Source organism: Staurois parvus, unplaced genomic scaffold (genome assembly GCF_062004578.1).
Source record: "Staurois parvus isolate SC_StPar_1 unplaced genomic scaffold, SC_StPar_1.0 ptg000704l, whole genome shotgun sequence".
Taxonomy (NCBI): Eukaryota; Metazoa; Chordata; class Amphibia; order Anura; family Ranidae; genus Staurois; species Staurois parvus.
Genome location: NW_028318500.1, coordinates 6072446 through 6098270, shown reverse-complemented (window position 1 = coordinate 6098270; position 25825 = coordinate 6072446). Strand labels below are relative to the sequence as shown.

The window sequence follows — 25825 nt, the reverse complement described above, 5'->3', positions numbered from 1 at the left end:
TTCATCCTGTGTGGACGCATCTTTTGTCTCACATTTCTTCACCTTGCTTGCATGTTTCGCAACCTCGAAATGAAATAATGTTTATCAATTTTGTGATGAAATTCATTCTTTAATTTTATGATGTTGGATCAAAAGCAAATGTATCCCAATGCATGATGGGTTGGAATGTATCTCAGGCATGGCAATGTTAACCTACTCTCTTTTTCTTCCTTTTCTCTCCCAATATTTCTGACTGCCGCCAATTCACTCGCTTTTGCATACACTTTCACACCTTACCACCCAATGTTTTTCCCTTTCCAAAAAACTTTTCAATAATTCAATTCCTTAATTCCTTATTTTCAATTGTTCCCATTTACCCATATTTTATGCTTCCTTCTCCACATTTAAAATTGTGTTCTTTGCTTTTTTCTTGTTTTTTGTTTCTTGGACCTTCGATCCTCATCTAATCCTCAAATTGCTATCACACTCCCATTATTTTTCATCCATGTCAATCACACTTCCTAATCCTGCTTACTATCACTTTCCACACATACATGGTGGTCTCTGGGCAGTTTTGATGCTGTCTGCTCCCCCCATAGTGCCTGGCTTCTGCTGCACAGTTGGGGTGGATTGGAAATCCCTCACCACCCCTGCCTGCCTACCACTCACCACCGACTACTTCCCGGACAGGCAGAGCCTGCAAAATGATTATACAGAGGGCTGCTATGACCTACTGCCAGAGGCTGACCTGGACAGGTGAGACCATAGAAATTAAAAAATATATTCAACAATAATTACTTTTATAATGTTTATTCTGTTATTCATTGTAACATAGCAACAGTTAAGTGACGTACAGCCTAGCTATTTACTAACAATTATACGTGTAGTGAACTTGTCCTTTAAAGCCAAATTTCATCCAAAGTCTGTTTTTTTTTTGGATAGTTTGCAAACAGTAAGAACATCTGTCAAGTTATTAATGTCTGTGTCCCCATTGGGCAGATTTGCTTTGACTTTCTGCTACAGTGAGAGGGGCATACAGTGGTGGGAAATATTTCCAACAGGGTTGAAGACAGCAACAAAAAACTTATTTATGTTTTATCTACTTAGATCCTATGAGATTTGTCTTGCGGTCTGTGCCTTTCTGTATTGGTGACACCCGTTTTCCTAATTTCTTGTCCTGAGGTTACAGGAATTAAAAGATAGCGGTGGACTTCCCATTGGAGTCAAGACAACAAAAAAATATTCTAACCCTTCTCTGCTATATTTATTACTAAAAAATAAAGTTTTGACTGGAGATGTGCTTTTTGTGTGTATATATAGCCATTTTTGTCTACTTTTGGATAGTGTATGGAAGAGCTAAACTACTGTTGGTTTATATTTTGCTGTATGTGTCCCCTTGGGAAGATTCCCCCTCACTTCCTGTCTCAGAGATGCAGCAGAAAACAAGGAAACATAAGGATAAATAACTTCTTAGACAGTTGTCAGACAGGTGTCCACGTTGTAAGATTCACCCTCACCTCTCAACTTTAAAATTTTTGGATCTCGCATGACTTTTTTTTTCTTGTTGATAGTGGTCACCAAGACAAACAGAGTGAATCTACCTAGTAGAACACAGAGAGCTATACAAAACCTGAAAGGGGTTCTAATACTCATATAAAATTGTTAAAGTTGCGGTTGCATATACATGTTAAGCAACCTTAGAAACCCTGGCACAGTTGTATGTTGTATATTACATCACCTTTTTAGTAAAAGTGAAGTCGCCTATTAAACATTTACGGCTGTAAAGTTGGCACTTGTCTGTATAGCAACTTTTCCCTAAGCAGTGCACAAGCACCACCTTGGCCTTATAAGTGTACTTTTAGGAAGCAATTGTAAAGAAAACTGAAAAAAATATCCTGTGTAATCCCTTGGGGCTAGAGTTGGGAAACACTGATCTGGAGGACTGTGTGCCACTGTAAAACGTGATCCTTTCCTAACTGAATCAATGTTATATCATATTTCACAGACGGGATGAGGATGGTGCTCAGATGACTGCTCAGCAGGTTTTTGAAGAATTTATATGTCAACGTCTCATGCAGGGCTATCAAATTATTGTTCAACCCAAACAACCAAAACCCAGCACCAGTGCACCACCTCCCCTCAGCAGTAGCCCACTGTACAGACGAGGTACTTGTAATATTCTTTAGATTTGTTTCATGTTACCCTTTGTAATTTTAGTACAATCCTCTGCATATTTACTGTACATGTATAATCTAACTTTTTTAAAATAGATTTTCTAGTTGTATACAGTGAGTTACATTACCTATTTTTACAAAATAATAAGTCGAACATTTATGAGATATATAATCTTTCACAACCTGTGTAGTATAATATTGTGGTACGGTCAAGAATTCTGACTTTGTAGAGCTAATGTCCACACTTCCTCAATGGATCATGTCCATTGTGTGCCATGTAGTTCTACATGAAGGAGGAAAACCAGAATGAAGACATGAAGATTCTAAAAAGAAGGGAACTGTGACAGACGAGGATCACTGGCACTGTAACAGATGTGGCTCACGGGTACTGTGATAGATGTGGCTCACGGGTACTGTGACAGATGTGGATCACTGGCACTGGGACAGATGTGGATCACAGATGTGCATCACTGGCATTGGTACTGTGATCCACATCTGTCACAGTACCAGTGATCCACATCTGTCACAGTACTAGTGACAGATACAGGTACTGTGACAGGCTGATGTGTGCCGTCGTGCTTGTGTGTACTCGCTGATCAGCTCTGCTTTTCCTCACTCATGGGCTCTGTGTGAGGAGAAGCAGAGCCATTCAACTGAATGGCGGCTTTGTTGACATCACATGACGGCTGTGATTGGACACAGCTGTCGTGATCAGAAGGGTCAATCAGAGGGCCCTTCTGCCGAGCGGTGTTGCGCCGTGTCCAAGGGACACAGGCACACCGAGAGTGCGCGGCCGCACATGTTCTGAAGGACGTTCCTGAATGTCCATTTAGAACGACGAAGCTCCCACCTGGCTGTTTATGTGCAGTGGCCAGGTGGGAAGCGGTTAATAGCAAAAAGGTAATATTGTTTTTTTCCCCAAAATTAAACACAATTAGCACAAAAAATAAAAACCGCACAGACAATCAAATACCACCAAAAGAAAGCTCAATTTGTGGGAAAAAAAGGGCATAAATTTCATTTGGGTGCAGTGTTGCATGGCCGCGCAATTGTCAGTTAAAGTAGCTTAGCGCCGTAACGTACAAAATGGCCTGGTCAGGAAGGGGGGTAAATCCTTAGGAGGGCAAGTGGTTAATGTAAACTATAAGCTGTACAACTCAATTGAAAAACAAACAAACATTATTTAAATTTTTTATATTTACTTTCCCCTTAAAAGTAAACATAAAAAACTAAAATAATGTGGTTGCATAACTGTGTACACCCCCTTTTAACTGAGGATGTAGCTGTGTTCAGAATTGAGCGATCACATTCAAAATCATGTTAAATAGGAGTCAGTACACACCTGCCATCGTTTAAAGTGCATCTGATTAACCCCAAATAAAGTTTAGCTGTTCTAGTAGGTCTTTCCTGACATTTACTTAGTCGCATCCTACAGCAAAGCAAAAGAGAAAGGAGGGCGCCAGGTCAGTGTAGGTTAAAACATAGAAACGTTATTATAAGATGACTTACATCTAAGATTCCTTTGGTCAGCATGCAGGATGTGAAGAAAAGTCAGACCAGCGGGACCACAGGTCTCTCATATGGTAGAGCCGATATTAGCAGCATAGCCTGGGAGGGAGCCACTCATGGACTCAACAGTTCCCGCTGAGCGGTGGGGAGATGTGACAGATGCTGTGAATGGCTTGTGGGCGGGCTGCAACGTGTTTCAGAAGCCCCGCCTCCTTTGTCAAGTAGGCCCGTCCATAAAGCAGAGGGGTATATAAGAGCTGTCAGATCCCGGAGAACCAATGGGGAGAGGAAGGGGGAGGAGTGAGAGAGCGGAGAAGACTGCAGTAAGAGTGTGTGGTAGATCAAAGGGATAATCGTGGACATGGATGGGACTTGTGAAGCACAAGATAGCTATTAGTTAGCGGTCCATGTAGCTGAGAGAAAAATCCATCAAAGATAGAGAGGTAAAAGAGAGCCGGTGGGGAGGGAGGAAAGGGGAATGTATTGCGAGAGAAAGAGCATGAGTTGAACCGAAGGACCAAAAACAAAGAAAAAAATAAAAATGGTAACAGATCAAAACAAAACGATTAAAAAACATGCAGCTACATGATCGAATCCACCATGAAAAGAGAATAAAATGCATAAGAGATATGGATTAACATAATGATAAAAAGCAATATAAATAAATATATAAAAAGTATATATGTATATTTTTTGTACACGAAAAATGGGGGTTACATGAGCCTATGGATATTCTATAGTGGCTTTTTTTAATAAAGAACCTAAATAGGTGGGGAATGTGAACAAGTGGAAAGGTACACACTCAATGTATGATAAAAGACTGAATAACTGTAAATCCAATGGGTAGATTACTATATTGGGGTGCTGACACTGAAACATAATGATTCATACAGAAAGGAAGAAATAAGTTGAGGGCTTGCTTTGGGACCATGATGTACACTTTAAATATATTGGTGATGGATAATAGTTATAGTTATATGATGGTGTTAATTTCCAAATCTTCGTTAAGCCCTTTTGGTGACAAGGTGTTCAGGGTAAAAATCCAGAATGTTTCTCTGGTACAAAGCTTATGGAATCTATCAGCCTGAGGGAATCTATTTGATTACCCAAACCTTTAGGCCATCAGTGTACTTGTTATGTGGAGTCAGAAAATGTCGGGGGACACTATGGTCTTCGTTGCCATCCTCTATGAGCCTCCTGTGTTTGCCAAAACGTGCCCTAATGGACCTGATGGTACGGCCAACGTAAAGGAGTCCACAGGGGCAGGATAGGCAGTAGACAACATACTCCGTGAAGCAAGTGTAGTTCTTAATGGTGTATTTTTTTTCTTCTTAAATCCCAAAAGTGCTTTTGTCGACGTGTGACAAACTTACACATTTTGCACCTCAGTTTTTTGCACTGATACATGCCGGTGAGACGGCAAAAAGTGGCCAGTGGGTGAGTGGTGGGAGGTGCAGGAGTGTCAATTCTGCTGGGAGCAATTATGTTCTTGACACTGCATGCTTTTCTGTAAATGATCCTGGGTTTGTCTGTCATTATGGGACTTCATTTAGGGACCTGAAGTAAAATGCCCCAATGACGTTTAATAATATTCTCCATTTGTCTATGTTTATAATGGATTTGGGTGATGAATTTAACATCTCTGGAACTGTCCATAGGTGTTTGTGTTCTGGGGAGGGGAACATGGCAAGTTTGATAAGCCTTCTTAACCAGGTCTGCATCATGCCCCTTGTCTAAAAATCTATTAGTTAAAACCAATCCCTGTTTGATGTAATCAGTATCCTGGGTACAATTCTTGCGCAATCTGCAAAATTGACCCTTGGGGATATTTTCTAACCATTTGGGGTGATGGCAACTTTTAAAATGCAGATGCGAATTTCCCGCAGGTTTGAAATGTGTTTTGGATACAATGTTTCCCTCCCGATGTGCCAACTCTAAGTCAAGAAAAACAAGTGACTCTGGGCTGCTGACGTGGGTGAAAGATAGGCCCATATTGTTGCTATTACAGTACTGGATGATGGTGAAACCAGCTTCATGGGGGATGGATGTATATAATGAACACACGTCGACAGATAGCCACACATATGACTCCATCCATTTGTAGTGTGATAGGGTATGTAGAAGGTGTAATAAGTCTCGCACAGGAGGACGGGAGAGCTTGAACAATGGGTTGCAGAAAGGAATCTAAGTATTGGGACAAACCACTGGTCAGGCTGTCCATGGCAGCAATGGTAGGTCTGCCTGGGGGACAAGACGGATTTTTGTGTACCTTAGGTAGGTGGTAAAAGTAGGGATGTTTGTAAAATTCCTTATAAAGAAAAAGGTATTCTTCCAAATCGATGATCTTATTTAGGTAGGCAGTGTTGATGAGAGTTTTGAGCTCAGCCTTATAGGTGACCAAAGCCCTGGGAGTTTTTTTGTATGTGTTTGAATCAGAAACGAGTCTAGTAGCTTCATTGACTTGTCCTGAATTACAATGCCTCCTCCTTTGTCTTCCTGTTTGATGATGATGTTATCCGAGGCAGCTAACTTATATAAAGCTAGTCTCTCTGATTTAGTGAGGTTATGGTGTTTGTGGGACCTGGAGTGGGTAGTGGAACATAATTTAAGTATGTCTGTATATGTAACCTGATAGACCGTATCTATGAACGGACCTTCGGAATGGGTGGGATAGAAAGTGGAGGGAGGCTTCAAACCAGTATGGGAGGTGCAATTAAGAGGAATGGAGATCTTATAAGATTCATCCTCAATGATCTGATCTGAATGCCATCAGGTCCCCTGAATCCCAAGCAACCTCCGCATAGGATGGAGAGGGCGGCGGATCTGTGGTTAGAGAACCGAGGCTCCTGATGTAACAAAAGTTTGAAAATTCTCTTTTCATGGTGGATCCGATCATGTAGCTGCATGTTTTTTAATCATTTTGTTTTGATCTGTTACCATGTATATTTTTTATTTTTCTTTGTTTTTGGTCCTTCAGTTCAACTCATCCGCCTTCTCCCGCACTACATTTACTTATCCATCAATGTGTACTCATTCATTACTATCCAATTCATCATTGTGTGAGCGCTGAATACTTTTGTTTATTGATGATCATTGCATATACCACTGTGCATCCTACAGCAAAAGCCCTGGTCCGCAGAGAGCTTCCAAATCATCAGAGGGATCTCATTGTTAAAAGGTATCAGTCAGGAGAAGGGTACAAAAGAATTTCCAAAGCACTAGATATACCATGAAACAAAATGAAGACAGTCATCATCAAGTGTAGAAAATATGGTGCAACAGTGAAATTACCAAGAACTGGACGTCCCTCCACAATTGATGAAAAGACGAGAAGAAAGCTGGTCTGGGAGGCTGCCAATAGGCCTACAGCAACATTAAAGGAGCTGCAGGAATATCTGGCCTACAGCAACATTAAAGGAGCTGCAGGAATATCTGGCAAGTACTGGCTGTGTGGTACATGTGACAACAATCTCCCATATTCTTCATATGTCTGGGCTTTGGGGCAGAGTGGCAAGACGGAAGCCTTTTCTTACGAAGAAAAACATCCAAGCCCAGCTAAATTTTAAAAAACACATTTGAAGTCTCCCCAAAGTATGTGGAAAAATGTGTTATGGTCTGATGAAACCAAGGTTGAACTTTTTGGGTATAATTCCAAAAGATTCCAAAAACAACACTGCACATCACCAAAAGAACACCATACCCACGATGAAGCATGGTGGTAGCAGCATCATGCTTTGGGGTTGTTGTTCTTCAGCTGGATCTGGGGCCTTTGTCAAGGAAGGGGGAATTATGAACCAAATACCAGTCAGTATTGGCACAAAACCTTCAGGCTTCTGCAAGAAAGCTGAACATGAAGAGGAACTTCATCTTTCAGCATGACAATGACTCAAAGCATACATCCAAATCAACAAAGGAATGGCTTCAACAGAAGAAGATTAAAGTTTTGGAATGGCCCAGCCAGAGCCCAGACCTGAATCTAATCGAAAATCTGTGGGGTGATCTGAAGAGGGCTGTGCACAGGAGATGCCCTCACAATCTGACAGATTTGGAGTGTTTTTGCAAGGAAGAGTGGGCAAATCTTGCCAAGTCAAGATGTGCCATGCTGATATATTCATGCCCAAAAAGACTGAGTGCTGTAATAAAATCAAAAGGTGCTTCAACAAAGTATTAGTTTAAGGGTGTGCACACTTATGCAACCATATTATTTTAGTTTTTTATTTTTACTTCCCTCCACCTAAAAGATGGAAAAAGTTCTGAAATTATTTATCTTTCTCTAATTTTTTTACATCACAGAAAACTAACATTTTAACAGGGCTGTGTAGATTTTTTTATATCCACTGTAAGTCTACAGGGTGCTTATACCATCTAGATATGATCTTGTGGTTCCTCTTCTTGAGTCTAGCCTATATACACACATTGGGGTTGATTTACTAAAACTGGAGAGTGCAAAATCTTGTAAAACTCTTTATAGAAACCAATTGGCTTCCTTTTTTTTGCCAAAGCTTAACTGAACAAGCTGAAGTTAGAAGATGACTGGCTGCCATGCACAGCTGCACCAGATTTTGCACTCTCCAGTTTTAGTAAATCAACCCATCCCAGTACATGGGGGTATGGACTGCCCCAGTTCCCTCTCCCATTAAGCTATGAAATTTGGATTTTTGGAAAACATGTCAGAAAATAAAGATTTATAGATCATATGTACTATATGGGTCAACCTCTTTTCTTGAAGGTATTCTTCGACACTCATAAAGGGTCTAGTTAGGGAGAATAATGCGTAAATGGAGCAAACATAGGGAGTTGAAACTTCCCAAGCCTCATTGAAAACTTCCCTCACCTATGAATAGGGATCAGTCAAAGGAGTGGGCATATATGCATTCCAAAATGTAAACACAGCTGTGCCAAGAACACTCTCCCGGCACAGTTACTGGCTGCTAACTGAAAGCTCCCGAACGCAAGTAGCTTTCTGATCATGTAACCGCTGTGATAGCCAGTCACGACGGTCACATAATCATTAACACCAGAAATCTCTTAAAGGGCTGGGAGGCATTGGCAAGGGTTAAGCATGTCATCCCATACATGCAAAGTGATTGATACTGTAAGGGACAAGGTGACTACAACAGGCAGCAACCCTGATGCAGCCCAAGGCAAAGGTCCCAGTTGTAAGGCAATGATATCCTCATCTAACCAGATCCATGGTTTATCTTGTTTATTATAAAACCAGTCAACCAGTCTGGTTAGTGTTGTGGCAAACCTTTCATTCGTTTTCGGACAAATGAGCATATCTTTTCTAATTCTAGAGCATTCGTGTCACCAAATGAAATCCTGCATAGCTTTTATCTAGGTCAGGTAATGTTTAGGTGGTTTTAATCAGTACAGTTTGGAATGCATGTAATAGCTTAGGTAAATCCAAAACTGGTATAAAGGTATTAATGAGTCTTGCAGAGGAGATAGATCCAAAACAGCAGCGTTTTTATTGTTGATGTATCGATGAAGCTTAGTTCATCTTTCTCAAGACAATAGTTTGGGAAAATATCCATTTTAATTATAGTTATCCTTCCTAACAAAGAAAAAGAGAGGATTTATCATAGGATGACATACTTTCCAGAATGAACTGAGAAGTTGTACCAAAAATGAGGCTCTGCATATTCTTTTTTCTGCCCTCTTTAGGGTTGGTGTCCCGAAACCACACAGATGACGAAAACCAGTATTGGCTTAGCATGGGCCGAACATTTCACAAAGTGACCTGCAAGGACAAGATAATCACTGTGACCAGATATTTACCAAAGTAAGAGAATATCTTTTGTAAAATATGTACTTTACAATGTTTAACCAACTCTCGATTTCTGCCAGGATATGCAAACTTTTGAGCACAAAATATATTCCTCAGTGCAACTTATAACATCCAAGTGAAATATATAACACCAACATGTCAGAAAAAAAATCAAATCCAGAATTAGTTAGAAAAAGGATCACCCCCCTCCTAAAAATGACTGTAAACTCAATCAGGTGTAGCTATGATTTTATTAGCTCAGCGTGACAAGATTTCCTGGAGCATTTCTGTCTTTTGTAGTGTAACTGAAGCAAACAATCAACTATGGGTGGGAAGGCACTGTCAAAATATCTCCAGGATAAAGTTGTGGACAGGCACAAGTTAGGAGATGGATAGAAAAATATTCAAAGGCTTCATCAATGCCTAGAAGCACAGTGAAGTCTATTATTAAGAAGCAGAAGGTGTTTGGTACAACACAGACCATCACTGGGTCAGGACGTCGCTCCAAACTGGATGACAGCTAGGAGGAAACTGGTTAGAGAGGCTACCAAGAGGCCTACAGCAACTCTAAAGCAGTTGCAGGAATTTGACAGAATGGTCATTGTGTGCATGTGACAACAATATCACAGATTATCTACAAATGTGGGTTGTATGGGAGGGTTGCAAGAAAAAAGCCATTCCTCATGAAAGGCCACAAGCATTCACAACTGAGCTTTCCCAAACTGCACCTTGAAGAACCTGGAGCCACATGGGAAAAGTTGTTATGGTCAGATGAGACTAAAATTTGAATTATTTGGCTTCAACACTAAACTGTATGTCTGGTGGAAATCCAACCATCAAAATAACATAATTCCTACAGTAAAGCATGGAGATGGTAATATCCTTCTATTGGGGTGTTCTCTGCAGCAGGGACTGGAGCACTTGTCAGGGTAGAAGGAAAAATGGATGGGGCAAAATACCGTCAAATTCTTGAAGAAAATCTGTTGCCCTCTGCCAAAAAGTCGTCAACATGACAATAGCCTAAAGCACACAGCAAAAATGACCACACAGTGGTTGAAGGAGAAAAAGGTGAACATCTTTGCATAGCCTAGCCAGAGCCCAGACTTAAACCCCACTGAAAATCTGTGGAATTACTTGAAGACTACAGTCCACAAACAGTCACCATCAAACTTAACTGAATTTGAACAGTTCTGCAAAGAAGAGTGGGCAAATAATGCAAAATTAATAGAGGTATATTCCAATAGACCAGCGGTTCTCAACCTGGGGGTCGCGACCCCTTTGGGGGTCGAACGACCATTTCCCAGGGGTCGCCTTAGACCATCGGAAAACACATATTTCCGATGGTCTTAGGAACCGAGACGCCGCTCCTGTCTCCGGTGATGTGTGGGCGGGATGATATGCTGCCCCTGTCACCGCCTCCTCGCCGCTGATTGGCCACCGGAACTGTAGCTCAGGAGAGGCACACAGGCGGCCAATCACCGGCGAGAAGGTGGAGCTTGGAGAGGAGGAGCCGAGCGGCAGCGCGCGGAGATCGAAGAAGATCGAGGGAGCTGCAGGAACGAGTGAAGAGAGAGGCCAGAGAAGGAAGACAGCTGACAGGTAAGTGCAAATTTTGCTGCTGCAGCTAGGTATGCAGGCTGTAGATGGGAGAGGGAGAGAGCGAGCCCAGGCTGGAGCAGGAGTCAGCAAGGTAAGTATCATTGGTGTCAGTGGGAGGGATAGTGCCCCATCATTTGTGTCACTAATACCAACGATGGGGCACTATTCCTCCCCCCCACTGACACCAACGATGGGGCACTATTCCTCCCCCCACTGACACCAACGATGGGGCACTATTCCTCCCCCCACTGACACCAACGATGGGGCACTATTCCTCCCCCCACTGACACCAACGATGGGGCACTATTCCTCCCCCCACTGACACCAACGATGGGGCACTATTCCTCCCCCCACTGACACCAACGATGGGGCACTATTCCTCCCCCCACTGACACCAATGATGGGGCACTATTCCTCCCCCCACTGACACCAACGATGGGACACTATTCCTCCCCCCACTGACACCAACGATGGGGCACTATTCCTCCCCCCACTGACACCAACGATGGGGCACTATTCCTCCCCCCACTGACACCAACGATAGGGCACTATTCCTCCCCCCACTGACACCAACGATGGGGCACTATTCCTCCCCCCACTGACACCAATGATGGGGCACTATTCCTCCCCCCCCACTGACACCAATGATGGGGCACTATTCCTCCCCCCACTGACACCAACGATGGGGCACTATTCCTCCCCCCACTGACACAAACGATGGGGCACTATTCCTCCCCCCACTGACACCAACGATGGGGCACTATTCCTCCCCCCACTGACACCAACGATGGGGCACTATTCCTCCCCCCACTGACACCAACGATGGGGCACTATTCCTCCCCCCACTGACACCAACGATGGGGCACTATTCCTCCCCCCACTGACACCAACGATGGGGCACTATTCCTCCCCCCACTGACACCAACGATGGGGCACTATTCCTCCCACTGATACCAACGATGGGGCACCATTTCTCCCACTGACACCAATGATGGGGCACTATTCCTCCCACTGACACCAATGATGGGACACTATTCCTCCCACTGACACCAATGATGGGACACTATTCCTCCCACTGATACCAATGATGGGACACAATTCCTCCCACTGACGCCAATGATGGGGCACTATTCCTCCCACTGACACCAATGATGGGACACTATTCCTCCCACTGACGCCAATGATTGGGCACTATTCCTCCCACTGACGCCAATGATTGGGCACTATTCCTCCCACTGACGCCAATGATTGGGCACTATTCCTCCCACTGACGCCAATGATTGGGCACTATTCCTCCCACTGACACCAATGATGGAACACTATTCCTCCCACTGACACCAATGATGGGGCACTATTCCTCCCACTGACACCAATGATGGGACACTATTCCTCCCACTGATACCAATGATGGGACACTATTCTTCCCACTGACAACAATGATGGGGCACTATTCCTCCCACTGACATCAATGATGGGACACTATTCCTCCCACTGACACCAATGATGGGACACTATTCCTCCCACTGATACCAATGATGGGACACTATTCCTCCCACTGATACCAACAATGGGACACTATTCATCCCACTGACATCAGTGATGGGGCGTTAGTCCTCCCACTGCAAAATTACAGTTATGAAGTAGCAACGAAAATAATTTTATGGTTGGGGGTCACCACAACATGAGGAACTGTATTAAGGGGTCGCGGCATTAGAAAGGTTGAGAACCACTGCAATAGACTAAAGGCTGTAGGTAAAGTAAAGGGTGGTTCAACAAAATACAGACACAAGGAGGTGATCCTTTTTCCAATTCATTGATTCTGTTTCTGATTTTTTTATTTTTTTCTGACATGAGTAAATACAGCTGGATAAAACAAAAAAAGTGTCTGTATTCATTTCAGACTGTAAAGCAACAAAAATGTGATTATTTTAAAGGGGGGTGATTCTTTTCTATACACACTATATATGTAATTTTTTTTTATATATACCAACACTAGTCCGTGTCCCTGATCATCACCTTGTCAGTCATATGATGACGCTGTACTGCCGTGATGACAGTATGAAAAAAAAAAGTTGTGGGGAAGAAAAAAAATGTATTTAATTTCTTACTTTTCACAAAAAATTGTGACAAAATATTACAACTTCAAAAAACTCACCATGACTGTTCCTAAATACTTTGGACTGTCTGCTTTACAAAATAGGGGTTATTTGTACTGTCCTGGCATTTTAGGGCCTCAAGAAATGAGAGAGAGAGAGAGAGAGAGAGAGAGAGAGAGTTTTTATATTTACATACCATAGTTTGTAGACCCTATAGCTTTCACACAGACTAAATAATTACACTGGTTTGGGATTTTTTACCAAAGAAATGTAGCAGAATACATTTGACCTACATTTATAAAGAAAAATTATTTATTTGCAAAATTTTTTAACCGAAACTCAAAAAAAGTTTTGAAAAATTTTCGTCATTTTTCTTTTATCTAGCAAAAAAGAAAAAGATAAACATTGAATTAGGGCACAGTGTTGCATGACTGATTAATTGCCATTCAAAGTATGACAGTGCACAATGGCAGTTTCTGCCTGTTATGTGACTTCTTTATATTTGGTCCCTCCTTGTGCGGGGAAAGGGGGGGTTGTGGAAGTGTACCTGAAGGTAACATTCTCATCTTATTCTGCACTGCAGTATTAGAAGTCCTTCCCTCTTGTCAGAGTAGGAGTGAGGATCTCTGACATACAGGCATGGTCAGTAAAGTTGTGCTGCTAGTGCCCATGTCTGTAAAGAGGAAGTACTTTCACGCTTACCCAATCCTGTTGTACTTAGAGGAAAAGTTGACAATAGGGCTGAAATTTGATAGTGGTGTTTTTAATTTTGTCAGCCCTCTGCAAGCAGTGAGGTCATCACAAAAATACTGCCATGGTCAACAAGTAAGAACTTCTAAAGGGAACTGAGCTTGAACATATGTAGAGGAAACCATTGAGTAAAACTGACCATACACTGTTCTTTCATCGTGGGGGTGAAAAAAACCAAACAGATTACTTTAGCTAAAATAAGTAATCCCCCAAGGAAACCCTTGCTAATCAGCAGCTGCAGATTATTGGCTACAGATGCTGATTGACTAAAAAACCTCCAACATGTCACTTCAATAGAAGTTGATTACATAATCGCCTTCTATCGAGCAAGGGAGCCCACACGCTGATCGAACTCAGCCTGTCCCTGCTGGACTGGCCAAATTTTGATCAGTGTGTGGTCAGCTTAATGTTCAGTTTATAGTAGTAAGATTTTTATCTAGGAAAAACGGAAATAACAAAGCTATTGAAGGAAGCAACATTAGAGGGATTGATTGCTGCATGGTCTTTCAAAGGAATACAGAGGAAAAAACATATCTTAATCGTCCAGTACAGGACATAGGCAGAATATTCCTACACCATGGGTTATAGGTGTGTATCTTCAGGTGAATGAGCACTGGCAAAGCCCCTTGGCACCTCCCCTATAACCCTACCCACTCTGAGTCCTCAGTTTTGTGTTAGTGTCTGAGGGTGAGAAATTCATGGATAAATTATCTCTTAGCTTAACTAACTTATTATTTTTCTTTATTATTTTATCTTCTGATTCTTCAATAAAATCCTCACTGTCAACTAATGCCAGCATAGAAGAAGTGTATCCACATAAGTGCTACCTTGGTAAAACCATGGGAGCCACACCAGACCCTGTGCTGTAGTGACAGCTCATAATGTTGCTTCGGTCACTGAATCCTGTGTTGGGTGCTCACCTTTGGCACTCACTGCAACACACTAAGTTAGCTGCAGGGTGCTATGCAGGTCCAGTGCTATGATTCATCACTGTGAAACCCAGTCTCTAAAGACTCCTTTGGGGATATGCCTACCGTGATGGGCGAAGCCTGGACTTTACAGTCCAGCATTGAGGACAGGCAAGACAGGGTCACCCTGTATCTCTATTGATTACTGTAGAAAATGAGCCTATGTGTGGAATAAGTTCACCTCAGTGTTAAGCTTTACAAACTCGCCACTAAAATTCAACCAGTAGCTCAGTATCAGGTGGATAACCAGGTGTTACATTACACCACTGGTAGCATACATTAACGCCACTTTCACCTAAAGCCCTTCTAAGATAGTCAGGTGCTTCCTCTCACTCATTCACCAAGTGGATTTGGTACCACATTTACCTTACAGACACATTGACCCTATTGTGTAGATCCTATTCCATAAGTACCCCACAGGGGAATATTCGCACTTGTAGCTATGGTGGAGACCAGGAAAAAGGAAACCAATGCAAAATCGCAGGTGAACATTCACTCTGCTAAAGGCCCACACACACTCAAACTTAGAGTGGTGATGCGTCTTTTGCACCAGAGCAAGAGGTGGTTCTTATATTGGTCTCAGCATCATCTCTAGTTCTAATTCAGGCACGCAATAAGCGGCCTATTTGACCAAAGCAGGATTCTTTGCCGGATTCTACCTGTGTGTACTATACTCCAAGTTATGGAATTTTCAGTCAAAATTCCTTTTTTGTGGCATTTTATTTAAAGACAATGGGGTCAATTTTATCAATGTGTGCACCCAAGATTTAAACTACTTTCAATCAAGATTCACAGATTTTTTTTTTCAGTTCAGTGTGAAAAATGTGCGAAACTTGTGTGAAGACATTGATAAAGAGAGTTCAATGTAATGATTATGGATGAACATGCACTTGTGTTTTCTCCTTAGGTATCCATATGAATCTGCCCAGATCAGTTACACATATAACCTGTGTCCCTCCCATTCTTGCTGTGACTTTGTGCCTAGCTGGGTGGAATTCTCCCATGAGCGGCTGGAGGACTACAAGTGGAACTATTTGGATCAGTACATCTGCTCAGCTGGTTCTGAAGATTTCAGGTTGGGCATACACAATAGAAAAGTAATAACCTTCTGCTTTATTTATACAGAAATTAACCCCCTTGTATAGTAATGGGGGTTACAAAAATAACCTGACTACACTGTTAAATGTATAAAGCAAATAATATTAATTCACACAGACTCAATTTAAAGTAGTACTGAAGGCTAAACATTGTATACCTTAATGCATTCACAGCATTAAGGTAAAAACACCAGCATTAAGGTAAAACACTCCAGTATATTCACAGCCACTCTTCAGTTCCTAAACACTTACCTGTTGTCCTTGTGTAAAAAGGTGTGCTATTGCACTTATAGATGAATAAAATATTTTAAATGACAGCTGCAGCAGTCCTAAATTGTGAACCTGAATGCACAAAACATGAATGTATACCCATATGGACCGCGCATACTATGTGCATAAAACAGTGTAAATAATCAACATAAAGTTCAATATCATTCAGTCCTACACCAGTGAAATTGGTGCAAAGTGCTAGTATTCAACGTTTAGTATTTTGATTGTATATCTCCAAGCCAAATGACAGGTGCTCCATTGTGCTCAAAAATAGTGCCCCACATGGACTGACACCATCATCCAATGACCATCTACTGTATCTCTAGAGGTCATACACGCTTTTGGGACTATCCCAGTGAACCGATTGTGGCAATGAAGTAACCACCTCTCCTTAAGATGAGACTGTGATTGATAATAGACAAGTTCCAAGATCACTCTCTCCTCTCCTCCAAAAGGTGGTTATGCAATATGTCACCATATATAAAGAAACAGAAGGGGACATTCCATAGTGTAAAACCACTTAACCTTTATTCAGGGGAATAACTAAAAGAAATACACTCACAAATAAAGTGCCTTGTTGCTATTGCACTTAAAAAATGGATGCCGCTGTGGTGGTTGCTCCTTAGAGCGGCGTCCATTCCACAGGGAGGATGTGATGTCAGCGGAAGTTCTGTCATCAAACCTCGACGTGTTTCGATCTCAGATCGTCCTTTTCAAAGTCTGCCATCTTGTAGACACTGCCCCATCCCCTGTCTGTTCTGTGGACTACTAGGGAAAATCACCAATCCTACACTCAACCTGAGCTCTATGATAACTGATTATTAAGTGTAGAAGAAATACATAAGTGAACTTAACGATGCCTTATGCTCCACTCAGCCATAACCTTATGACCATTGACAGGTAAAGTAAATAACATTGTTTATCATGTTACAATGGCATCTGAAAGTGGGAGGGATATATCTGGCAGCAAGTGAACATGTCCCTGAAGTTGATCTGTAGAAAGCAGAAAAAATGGGCAAGCGTAAGAGTTCAAGCGACTTTGACAAGGGCCAAATTGTAATGGCTAGATGACTGGGTAAGAGCATCTTCAGATTTGCAGCTCTTGTGGGATGTTCCCAGTCTGTAGTGGTCAGGACCTACCAAAAGTGGTCCAAGGAACATAAACCAGCAAATGGGTGGCCAAGGTTCATTGATGCACATGAGGCGCAAAGACTGGCCCATGTAGTCCAGTCCAGTAGTTCAGATTGCTGAAATAGTTAATGCTGTCTATGATAAAAAGGTGTCAGGACATACAGTGCATCGCAGTTGGGTGTATATGGGGCAGCGTAGCCACAGACCAGTCCGGGTGCCCATGATGACCTGTATCCACAGCCAAGAGAGCCTTCAATGCTCACGTGAGTATCAGATCTGGACCACAGAGCAATAGAAGAAGGTGGCCTGGTCTAAAGAATCACTTTCCTTTTATATTATGTGGATGGTCGGGTGCGTGTACGTCACTTACCCTGGGAGATGACACCAGGATGCACTATGAGAAGAAGGTAAGCCGGCAGAGGCTGTGTGGCTTCAAGGATCTGCTACTGACAACTTGGTGTCAGATACTACTGCATACCTTCAGAGGTCAAGTGGAGTCCATGCCTCGATAGGTCAGAGCAGTTTTGGTGGCAAAATCGGGACTTACTCAATATTAGGTGGTTATGATGGGTGGCCATAATGTGTGGGCAATCTGAATATGTATGTGTGTGTGTGTATATATATATATATATATATATATATATATATATATATATACACATACACACACTATATTGTCAAAAGTATTGGACACCACTCCTTGGATTCCGGTGGTTCAAGCACTTCCATGGCCACAGGTGAAAGAACGGGTCACTCTCAGGAGCTCAGTGAATTTGAGCGTGGTACCGTGATAGGTTGCCACCTGTGCAATAAGTCCATCTGTGACTAAATATTCCACGGACAATTGTTAACGGTACTATAACAAAGTGGAAGCAACTGGGAACAGCAACTCAGCCAAGAAGTGGTAGGCCACGTAAAATGATAGAAAGGGGTCAGCACACGCTGAAGCGCACAGTGCACAGAGGTTGCCAGCTGTCTGCAGAGTCAATAGCTAAGTACCTCCAAACTTTGTATGGCCTTCAAATTAGCACAACAGCAGTGTGTAGAGAGCTTCATGGAATGGGTTTCCATGGCCGAGCACCTGCATCCAAGCCTTACGTCACCAAGTGCAATGCAAAGCATTGGATGTAGTGGTGTAAAGCGCACCGCCACTGGACTGTAGAGCAGTAGAGACATGTTCTCTGGAGTGATAAATCACTCTTCTCTGTCTGGCAATCCGATGGACGTGTCTGGGTTTGGTGGTTGCCAGGAAAATGGTACTTGCCTGACTGCATTGTGCCAAGTGTAAAGTGTGGTGGGGGGGATTATGGTGTGGGGTTTCTTTTCAGGAGTTGGGCTTGGCGCCTTAGTTCCAGTGAAGGGCGGAGACTGCAAGCCAGGCCTTCTCATCCAACATCAGTGCCTGACCTCACAAATGCGCTTCTGGAAGAATGGTCAAAAATTCCCATAGACACACTCCTAAACCTTGTGGACAGCCTTCTCAGAAGAGTTGAAGCTGTTATAGCTGCAAAGGGTGGGCCAACTCAATATTGAACCCTACGGACTAAGACTGGGATGCCATTAAAGTTCATGTGTGTGTAAAGGCAGGTGTCCCAGTACTTTTGACAATATAGTGTATGTGTGTGTATGCATGTATATGTGTATACACGTATATATATATATATCGTTTATAATAATGGTTGTCTTATTTTCTTATTTATTTCTATGAACTCTGCATCCTCCTGTGTAGTCTGATTGAGTCTTTAAAGTTCTGGCGCACTCGGTTCCTTCTCCTTCCCTCTTGTGTTGGACCCACCAAGCGCATTACTGAAGGGGAGCAGCGTTGTGATGTGTATGGAGACCGCCCCAGATCTGAGCAAGAGGAAGTACAACTAATAGATGGCTTCCTGCGATTTGTGGAGTGTCTGAATCGAATCCGCAGGCGTCACAGATCTGACCGGATGATTCGAGTACCTTACCATTCTTTTTATCTTGTTGGTTTACTATTATATGGAACATACATTTTAAATGTTTACCGATCTGCTTGCATTTTTATTGTATTTTTAGAAGGGGACAGGTATGAAAGGACTGCAGCTTCCAGCTCACCCCCCAGAACCCTCTGGACCCCCAGTAGGAAAGAAAGGAACATCTGCACTCTCAGCTCTGCTAGAGTTGGAATCAAATCAGAAGTAAGATGGCCCATCTCTCAAGAATCATTGGAAAATCATTTTTCTCAGAAATAATTTAAGAATAAACAAAGTAAAATAAATTATATGTTTTTTACAGGGGTTTGGGGGAACAGCAAGCCCTAGCGCATGCTGGAAAAGCTTCTTGCCAGGCCACAGATCCAGCTGTCACCCCAACCTTTGTTGACAGCCCTCGTAAGGTAAGGAAGAAGGGGTAGATATAGATTTTTATTAACCTTTGGATAGGACTTGGTCACTTCTGTTTAGTCCATTTTCTTAATTCCTGTATGCCTTCCAAATGTAATGCTGTGTGGTTCATCCTGTCACTGTCTGTCTTTATGGCTCTCTCTGCACTGTCACTTTCATCTCAGGATGGGGCCTTCTTTATGGATTTTGTTCGCAGTCCACGTACAGCGCCGTCATTCAACCCGCAGGTTAGTATCCCAAGTACCAGCAGTTGTGTGACAGCATGAACCTTTGCAATAACCAGCATGTATTGCTATGAACCTACATATACCTCTTACACAACATTTCTAGTGCTGCACTGTCTAACACTAACTATATACAGTATGCTCTTTTTTATATGTATGTTTTCTTTCTATATGAATTAATGTGTGTATTTGCAATGTCCCCAGTTTTGTGCTTGCATTTGTATCATGTGAATCTTGTTGTTTAGGCTTTGTACTAATGCACTAATTTGTGCTTGCACTTATTGTCTTACATAATAATACATATCCATTGGTGCCTAACAGTATTATAAAGGTCTTTGCATGTGAATGCATATTTCATATATACAAAAGAGTATTTTTTAAAGCTCTAAACTCCAGCCAAACATCTAAATGCACTAATTTATTAGTGCTGTTTTGCCTGTCAAAAGATTTGTATTACTATCTATTCAGTACTGAGACTTGCACATCCCATCCAGAGAGCACAAACAGAGGGACAACACCACTTTATGTTTTACAATTAAGGAATGGCACATTTGCTTACAGTGAATCCAGCTGGCTCCTAGGAATTTCTCTATCTCCCAGTCTGTGTTTTGCACAGGGATTAGAAGAAGCTGAGGTCATGTAAAATTCAGCTACTTACACTAGTTGCAGTTATCAAAAATATATCACCATGTATGAATGAACACAGAGTTGTATTAATGGGTTCAGCTTTAAAGTGTACTATCATCAATAAGAAGAGATAACCTTGTAAATAATTGTATTGCATAACATTTGTTATCTTAATAGTTTGAGATGACAGTAGACAGTTAAATATCAGGCATCTTGCTTGGTATAACACTGCAGGTAGTTCTTAAACTACAAAAATCTATATAATGATTTTTTTTTTAGAGGAACAGTGACATTAGGCATGTTTGCAAGTGGAATCAATAGTAATTTGGTTTAATCTTAATTGTATGGTACAGGACACAGGCAGAGTATTTATATACCACGTGTTATAGAAGTGTACCTCCAAAGCTTTAGAAGACACGCCCCCTGTGCACCTTCCCTAAAACCCTACTGCACTCTGAGTTCTCAGTTTTGTGCTAGTGTCTGAAGATGATGGACCAAAGATTTTTCTTTGTGCTATCTTTGGATTCTTCAATCAACCAAACTATAGCCAAAATAGAAGCAATGTATCCTGACTGGTGCCACCTTGGTAAAACCATGGGAACCCTTCCCGGACCCCACACTGTGGCAATAGCCCGAATTGTTGCTTCTGGCACTGGATCCTGCATGGTCCATGTTACACCACTATGGAACCCAGTCAATGAAGACCCCTTTGAGGGTATGGTCACCTTGATGGGCAAAGCCTAGACTTTATATAGTCCATTGTTTTGTCAGGGTCACCCTGAATCTTTGACGGTTACTGTAAAAATGGGGCTATGTTTGGAATCTATTCACCTCCCACCAAAACCTTGGTACTAAAATTCGACCACTTCGAGCTTAGCCTCAAGTGGATGATCCGGTGTTACATCACACTGCTGGTCGCACACTTTAAAGCCACTTCTGCCTAGAGCCCTTATAAGGCACTCAGGTGCTTCCTCCCCTTACTTTCACCAAGAGGGTTAATTATAGGACGAACTACACCTGGGTTATTTTGTACTTACAGATGCACTGTTACTCTATACACTGCACCCTACTTCATGAGTATTCCACAGGTAAATACCCTCACTTGTAGCTATGGCAGAAACCAGGTCAAAGTGAGCCAGTGGAAAATCACAGGCGAACATGCACTCTGCCGAAGGTCTGAACAACACTTAGCCTTAGAGTAAAGATTTTTCCCTTGCACCAGAACAGGGTCCAGTTCTAAAATTGATCTCTGCATCAGATTCTAGATCTGTTTCAGACATGCAACAAGTGGTCTACTTGACAAAACCAGAATTTTCTGCATCTACAGTACATCACAATTTCCGATAGTTTACAGTTTTAATACAGCCATTGTTGTCCAGGGCTCAAGACTGCAATGCCTCTTCTCCTACTTCTGTCTCCCAACTGGAGTCAGATCCTGATATGTCTGTCCTAGAGGAGGCAGACACAGAAGGGAATGAAGAGTATTATATTGAGGCATTACTGAAGGAAGCTGCATAAGATTTTTCTTCCCCAGACTACCGCCATATTAAAGAGGGGGCTTCATCATAACATGTTTGGTAATGTTGAAAAGCCTCTGTCCGCAGGAGCCCTGGCATTTTGCAGTCTAGCTCTCATTCTTCTCACCATGACACTTTGGGTACAAAGAGACCTGCATTTCCTATTAATGGATAAGTAGGATGTGGAGTGTATGACAACTGGGTCACTCCTGAAAGAATTTTCACTTCTTCCAAAATCTTTACTGAACTCTATCCAGTGGAAAAACAGTTCACAAAGAGGGCTATTCCTGTAGCTGATCCTGCTGTGTTCACAAAGGTCTTAGCACCTCTGCTTGCCCTTCTCAGAACTCAGGGCATCTGAGTCACGGGCTACGTAGCCGACCTTCTGAAGGACTCCTCTCTCTTGCAGCTATCAGAAAATGTCCACAGGGCAAAAGATGCTCCAAGTTTTCAGCTTGGTGATCTGTTTCAATAAATCTGCTCTCCAGCCTTCCATTCACCAGGAATACTTGTGTCTGGTCCTGTGCAGATCCCAAGCAAATGTCTTTCTGTCAGAAAAGAAAGGTTCGAAGCAATACCGTTTGCCCAATTCCATTCAAGAACTCTCTAGCTCATCATCTTGTCAACCTGGAATAAGCAGGCTTTTTCTCTCAATTTACCAATGCTCCTGTTCAGCCAAACAAGGAATTCCCTATCTTGGTGATCACCACCCTAGCCCCAACAGTGGGGAAGTCCTTCCTTCCCTACCACTGGAAGGTTATCACAACAGACACAAGTCTCTCAGGCTGGAGAGGAGTGTAATAATCCCTTACAGTCCAAGGAACATGGTCATGAGGGAAAACAAAGGTTGTCCTCAACATCTTGGTGCTCAGAGCAGTCCGGCTGACTCTACAGCATTCAAACCCCCCTTCCGAAAGGACATCCAGTCAGGGTGCAGTCAGACAATGCCACAACTATGAATAGAATAGGTAGGCGCTATGTGATATGAGTTCAAGGTGAAGCTGCCCCTAATTGAGTGTGGTTAACACTTATAACGTGAGTAAAATCTAAATAGATAGGCACTACATTTATTCAATAATCTTAGTATGGTGCAATAAATATGGAATTTTTATCACTAAAGAAATCCCTATATGGTTATCTCAAGTTTGGTCCATGCCTCAAAGTGCCTAGACCAGTTGGTGATATTAACCCTTCGTATGCCAATTAGACTGATAATAACATATAGTACCATATAAAGTGAATGTTGAAAACACAAACAATGTGAAAACTCTTATAACTGTCCCAAATTGAGGTAAAAAAAAAATGCAAAAAATCTAAAGGTGACTGTGATCTTCCCCGCGAGCTCATAAACGTGAAGTGTGGATGGCTCACTCACCAGAACCTTTGACCCCATTTATGGTGGTGAAATGCACCTTTGGTTTTATAGGGGACCACCCTCTCTTGTTAGGTTCTCCATTGTTCTCCCTCTAGGGCTCTGTGGCTTATAGCCAGACATAAGGAATTCCAATATGTTTCCAGTAATATAATTTATGGTTAACTTTAGATATTCCTCCCACGAGAATGCAGCCGGCCAATGCATGAATCAGACAAGTGAATAGCTTATCTAAGTGTAGTATTTTAATAAAAATCAAATCACATAGAGAAAGTTTTCCACTCACTTGTACAGGTGCTTGCAAACCAGGTTTGTTTTCAATCAGATATGCCAAAATGGGGGATTCAGGATGTGGACATCCTAGCCTCCAGATCAACAACAAATTACCTCTGTTGCTAGAACCAGGGATTCTCCAGCTCTAGCCTCAGATGCTTTAATAATCCCTGACAACCCTTGATCTCTTCCCAACAGCTCAGATCTACTATCCCAAGGCCCTCTATTCCATTCTGCTTCTCAGTCCCTAGATTTAACAGCATGGCTGTTGAAATCCCGGTCTTAAAGGATAGAGGGGTTTCTAAAAGCAAAAAAGACCTCTTACACGAAGATCTATTATCAAAGTCCACAGATACATCCATCACATGATGGATAAGGAATCTGATCGCAAGAGCTTACAGTACTCTTTCTCAAAGAAAAAACTCCTCCTGCATATTTTAATGCCCATTCCACCAGATTGGTGGGAGTTTCTTGGCCATTATGAGACCAAGCCTCTATAGCCCAGTTGTGTAAGGCCACCATATGTTGTTCTGTTCATGTATTTTCAACGTTTACCAGGGGGACATACAATCTTCTGCAGATACAGCTTTTGGCTGTAGGGATCTTGCAGCGGCACTCTGACGTAGGGTCTTCTGACCCTTGCTGTTTGGGCCTGTTGGCACAGTTAATGTTTGCCTCATTGTTGTCCAATCCTCTTTTTCATTGCATGGGGAGGTTCCATTGTGTATGAATACTCTGCTTGTGTCCACTGTACTGCACAATTAAGATGAGAAATTTTGAGTTGTCCGTAAATTTCAGATCTTGGAATACAGTGCAGGACACAAGATACCTTTCCTTCCATTGCTTGGTTCACTTTGCATTGCCTTCTACAAAACTAAGGACTTAAGGAGTAGGGTATGGTTGTAGAGGAAGTGCCCAGGGTGTCCTCTAAAGCTTTACCAGTGTCCAATCACCTGAAGGTGCATACCTATAACCTGAGGTGTATGAACACTCTGTATCCTGTACTGTACTCCAAGATATAGCATTTGCAGGTAAGTCAAAATTCCTTTTTTTTTCCCATAAAGAGAAAGATGAAGGTTGAGGAACTTTGTTTTACTCAGGAGTTAAAGTGTAATGCCAGCCATTTTTGTTTTGTTTTGGATGGAATGAGGAATGACTAGTTCCCTGTCAGGTTTTAAATACATTCTGTGGCTCTATCCAGTGACAATGTTGCTTCTGGCACAGGAGATGAGGACATATAGGAAAATAACTTAAATATTATTGTCTGCTTTCACACTAAAGTTTTTTTTGTGTTACTATTGCAAGTCTTTTAGAGACAGTTCTTCAAAAAATGAGAAGAAATTTCTCCAACAGGGACAAACCGCAATAAAGCACAACACAGGTTCTAGCCTCTCCCCATTTTTTTTAAACTGTAAGATTTTACTAAATAAAATGCTCACGAAAAACAAAATTGCTCCATAAGCCAACACACCGTAGGGGTAGTTTTACATAGTACAGATTGGTTTTCAACAACGAGTCACTGATACAGGCATACAATGACGCCTAGAGGAAGAAAGAGCATAAAACAGGTCAGGTTATCAGAGAGTGAAATTTGAATTTTTGCCTGTTGATGTGAAGGTGTGCAGCATGGTAAATTTGTTCAGGTTTGTAATTGGTCATCAGTAATCAGGAGGTCTACCACTATGGCTGGGTGGCCATGGAACTGAAGAAAAGCAGAAGGAAGTGGAGGTGGTCATGGAACTGAAGAAAAGCAGAAGGAAGTGGAGGTAGCCATGGAACTAAAGAAAAGCAAAAGGAAGTGGAGGAAAACAGAGAGAGCAGCAACAGACAAAGAGGGGGAAAGCTGAAAAAAGGGGGTTGGGTATCCAAGTTGGAAGGCCCCATTCCAGCTGTTTTGGCATGGTAAAACAACTCATGAGTTAATGGCTTTAAACTGCAGAGTACCTAAGAAGACAATCCGGGTGGTTCAAGTAGCAATGTAAGTGGAACACATATCATGATGGTGAGCCATCAGTTCTTCAAGGCATTTGAGATGGATCAGGCCAACAGGCTGCTCCTTCATTGTAGGGAAAGAGGTCAGTTTCCAGTGTTAACAAG

At 42.2% G+C, this 25825-nt stretch overlaps 1 protein-coding gene across 8 annotated transcripts in view; it reads left to right on the top strand.

Annotated features, from left to right (window-relative positions):
• Positions 1 to 25825, top strand: part of DEPDC5 (DEP domain containing 5, GATOR1 subcomplex subunit) — a 152876-nt gene that overhangs the window by 105454 nt on the left and 21597 nt on the right. For 5 of the 8 annotated variants that reach the window (XM_089653247.1, XM_089653250.1, XM_089653249.1 and 2 more), the window contains 8 exons: positions 552 to 735; positions 1985 to 2145; positions 9330 to 9447; positions 15753 to 15920; positions 19073 to 19292; positions 19390 to 19511; positions 19609 to 19708; positions 19880 to 19942. In XM_089653247.1, coding sequence (XP_089509373.1) covers positions 552 to 735; positions 1985 to 2145; positions 9330 to 9447; positions 15753 to 15920; positions 19073 to 19292; positions 19390 to 19511; positions 19609 to 19708; positions 19880 to 19942 — 1136 coding nt within the window. The remainder of the gene's footprint in view (positions 1 to 551; positions 736 to 1984; positions 2146 to 9329; positions 9448 to 15752; positions 15921 to 19072; positions 19293 to 19389; positions 19512 to 19608; positions 19709 to 19879; positions 19943 to 25825) is intronic. The other 3 variants (XM_089653252.1, XM_089653248.1, XM_089653251.1) reach the window with 2 other exon arrangements.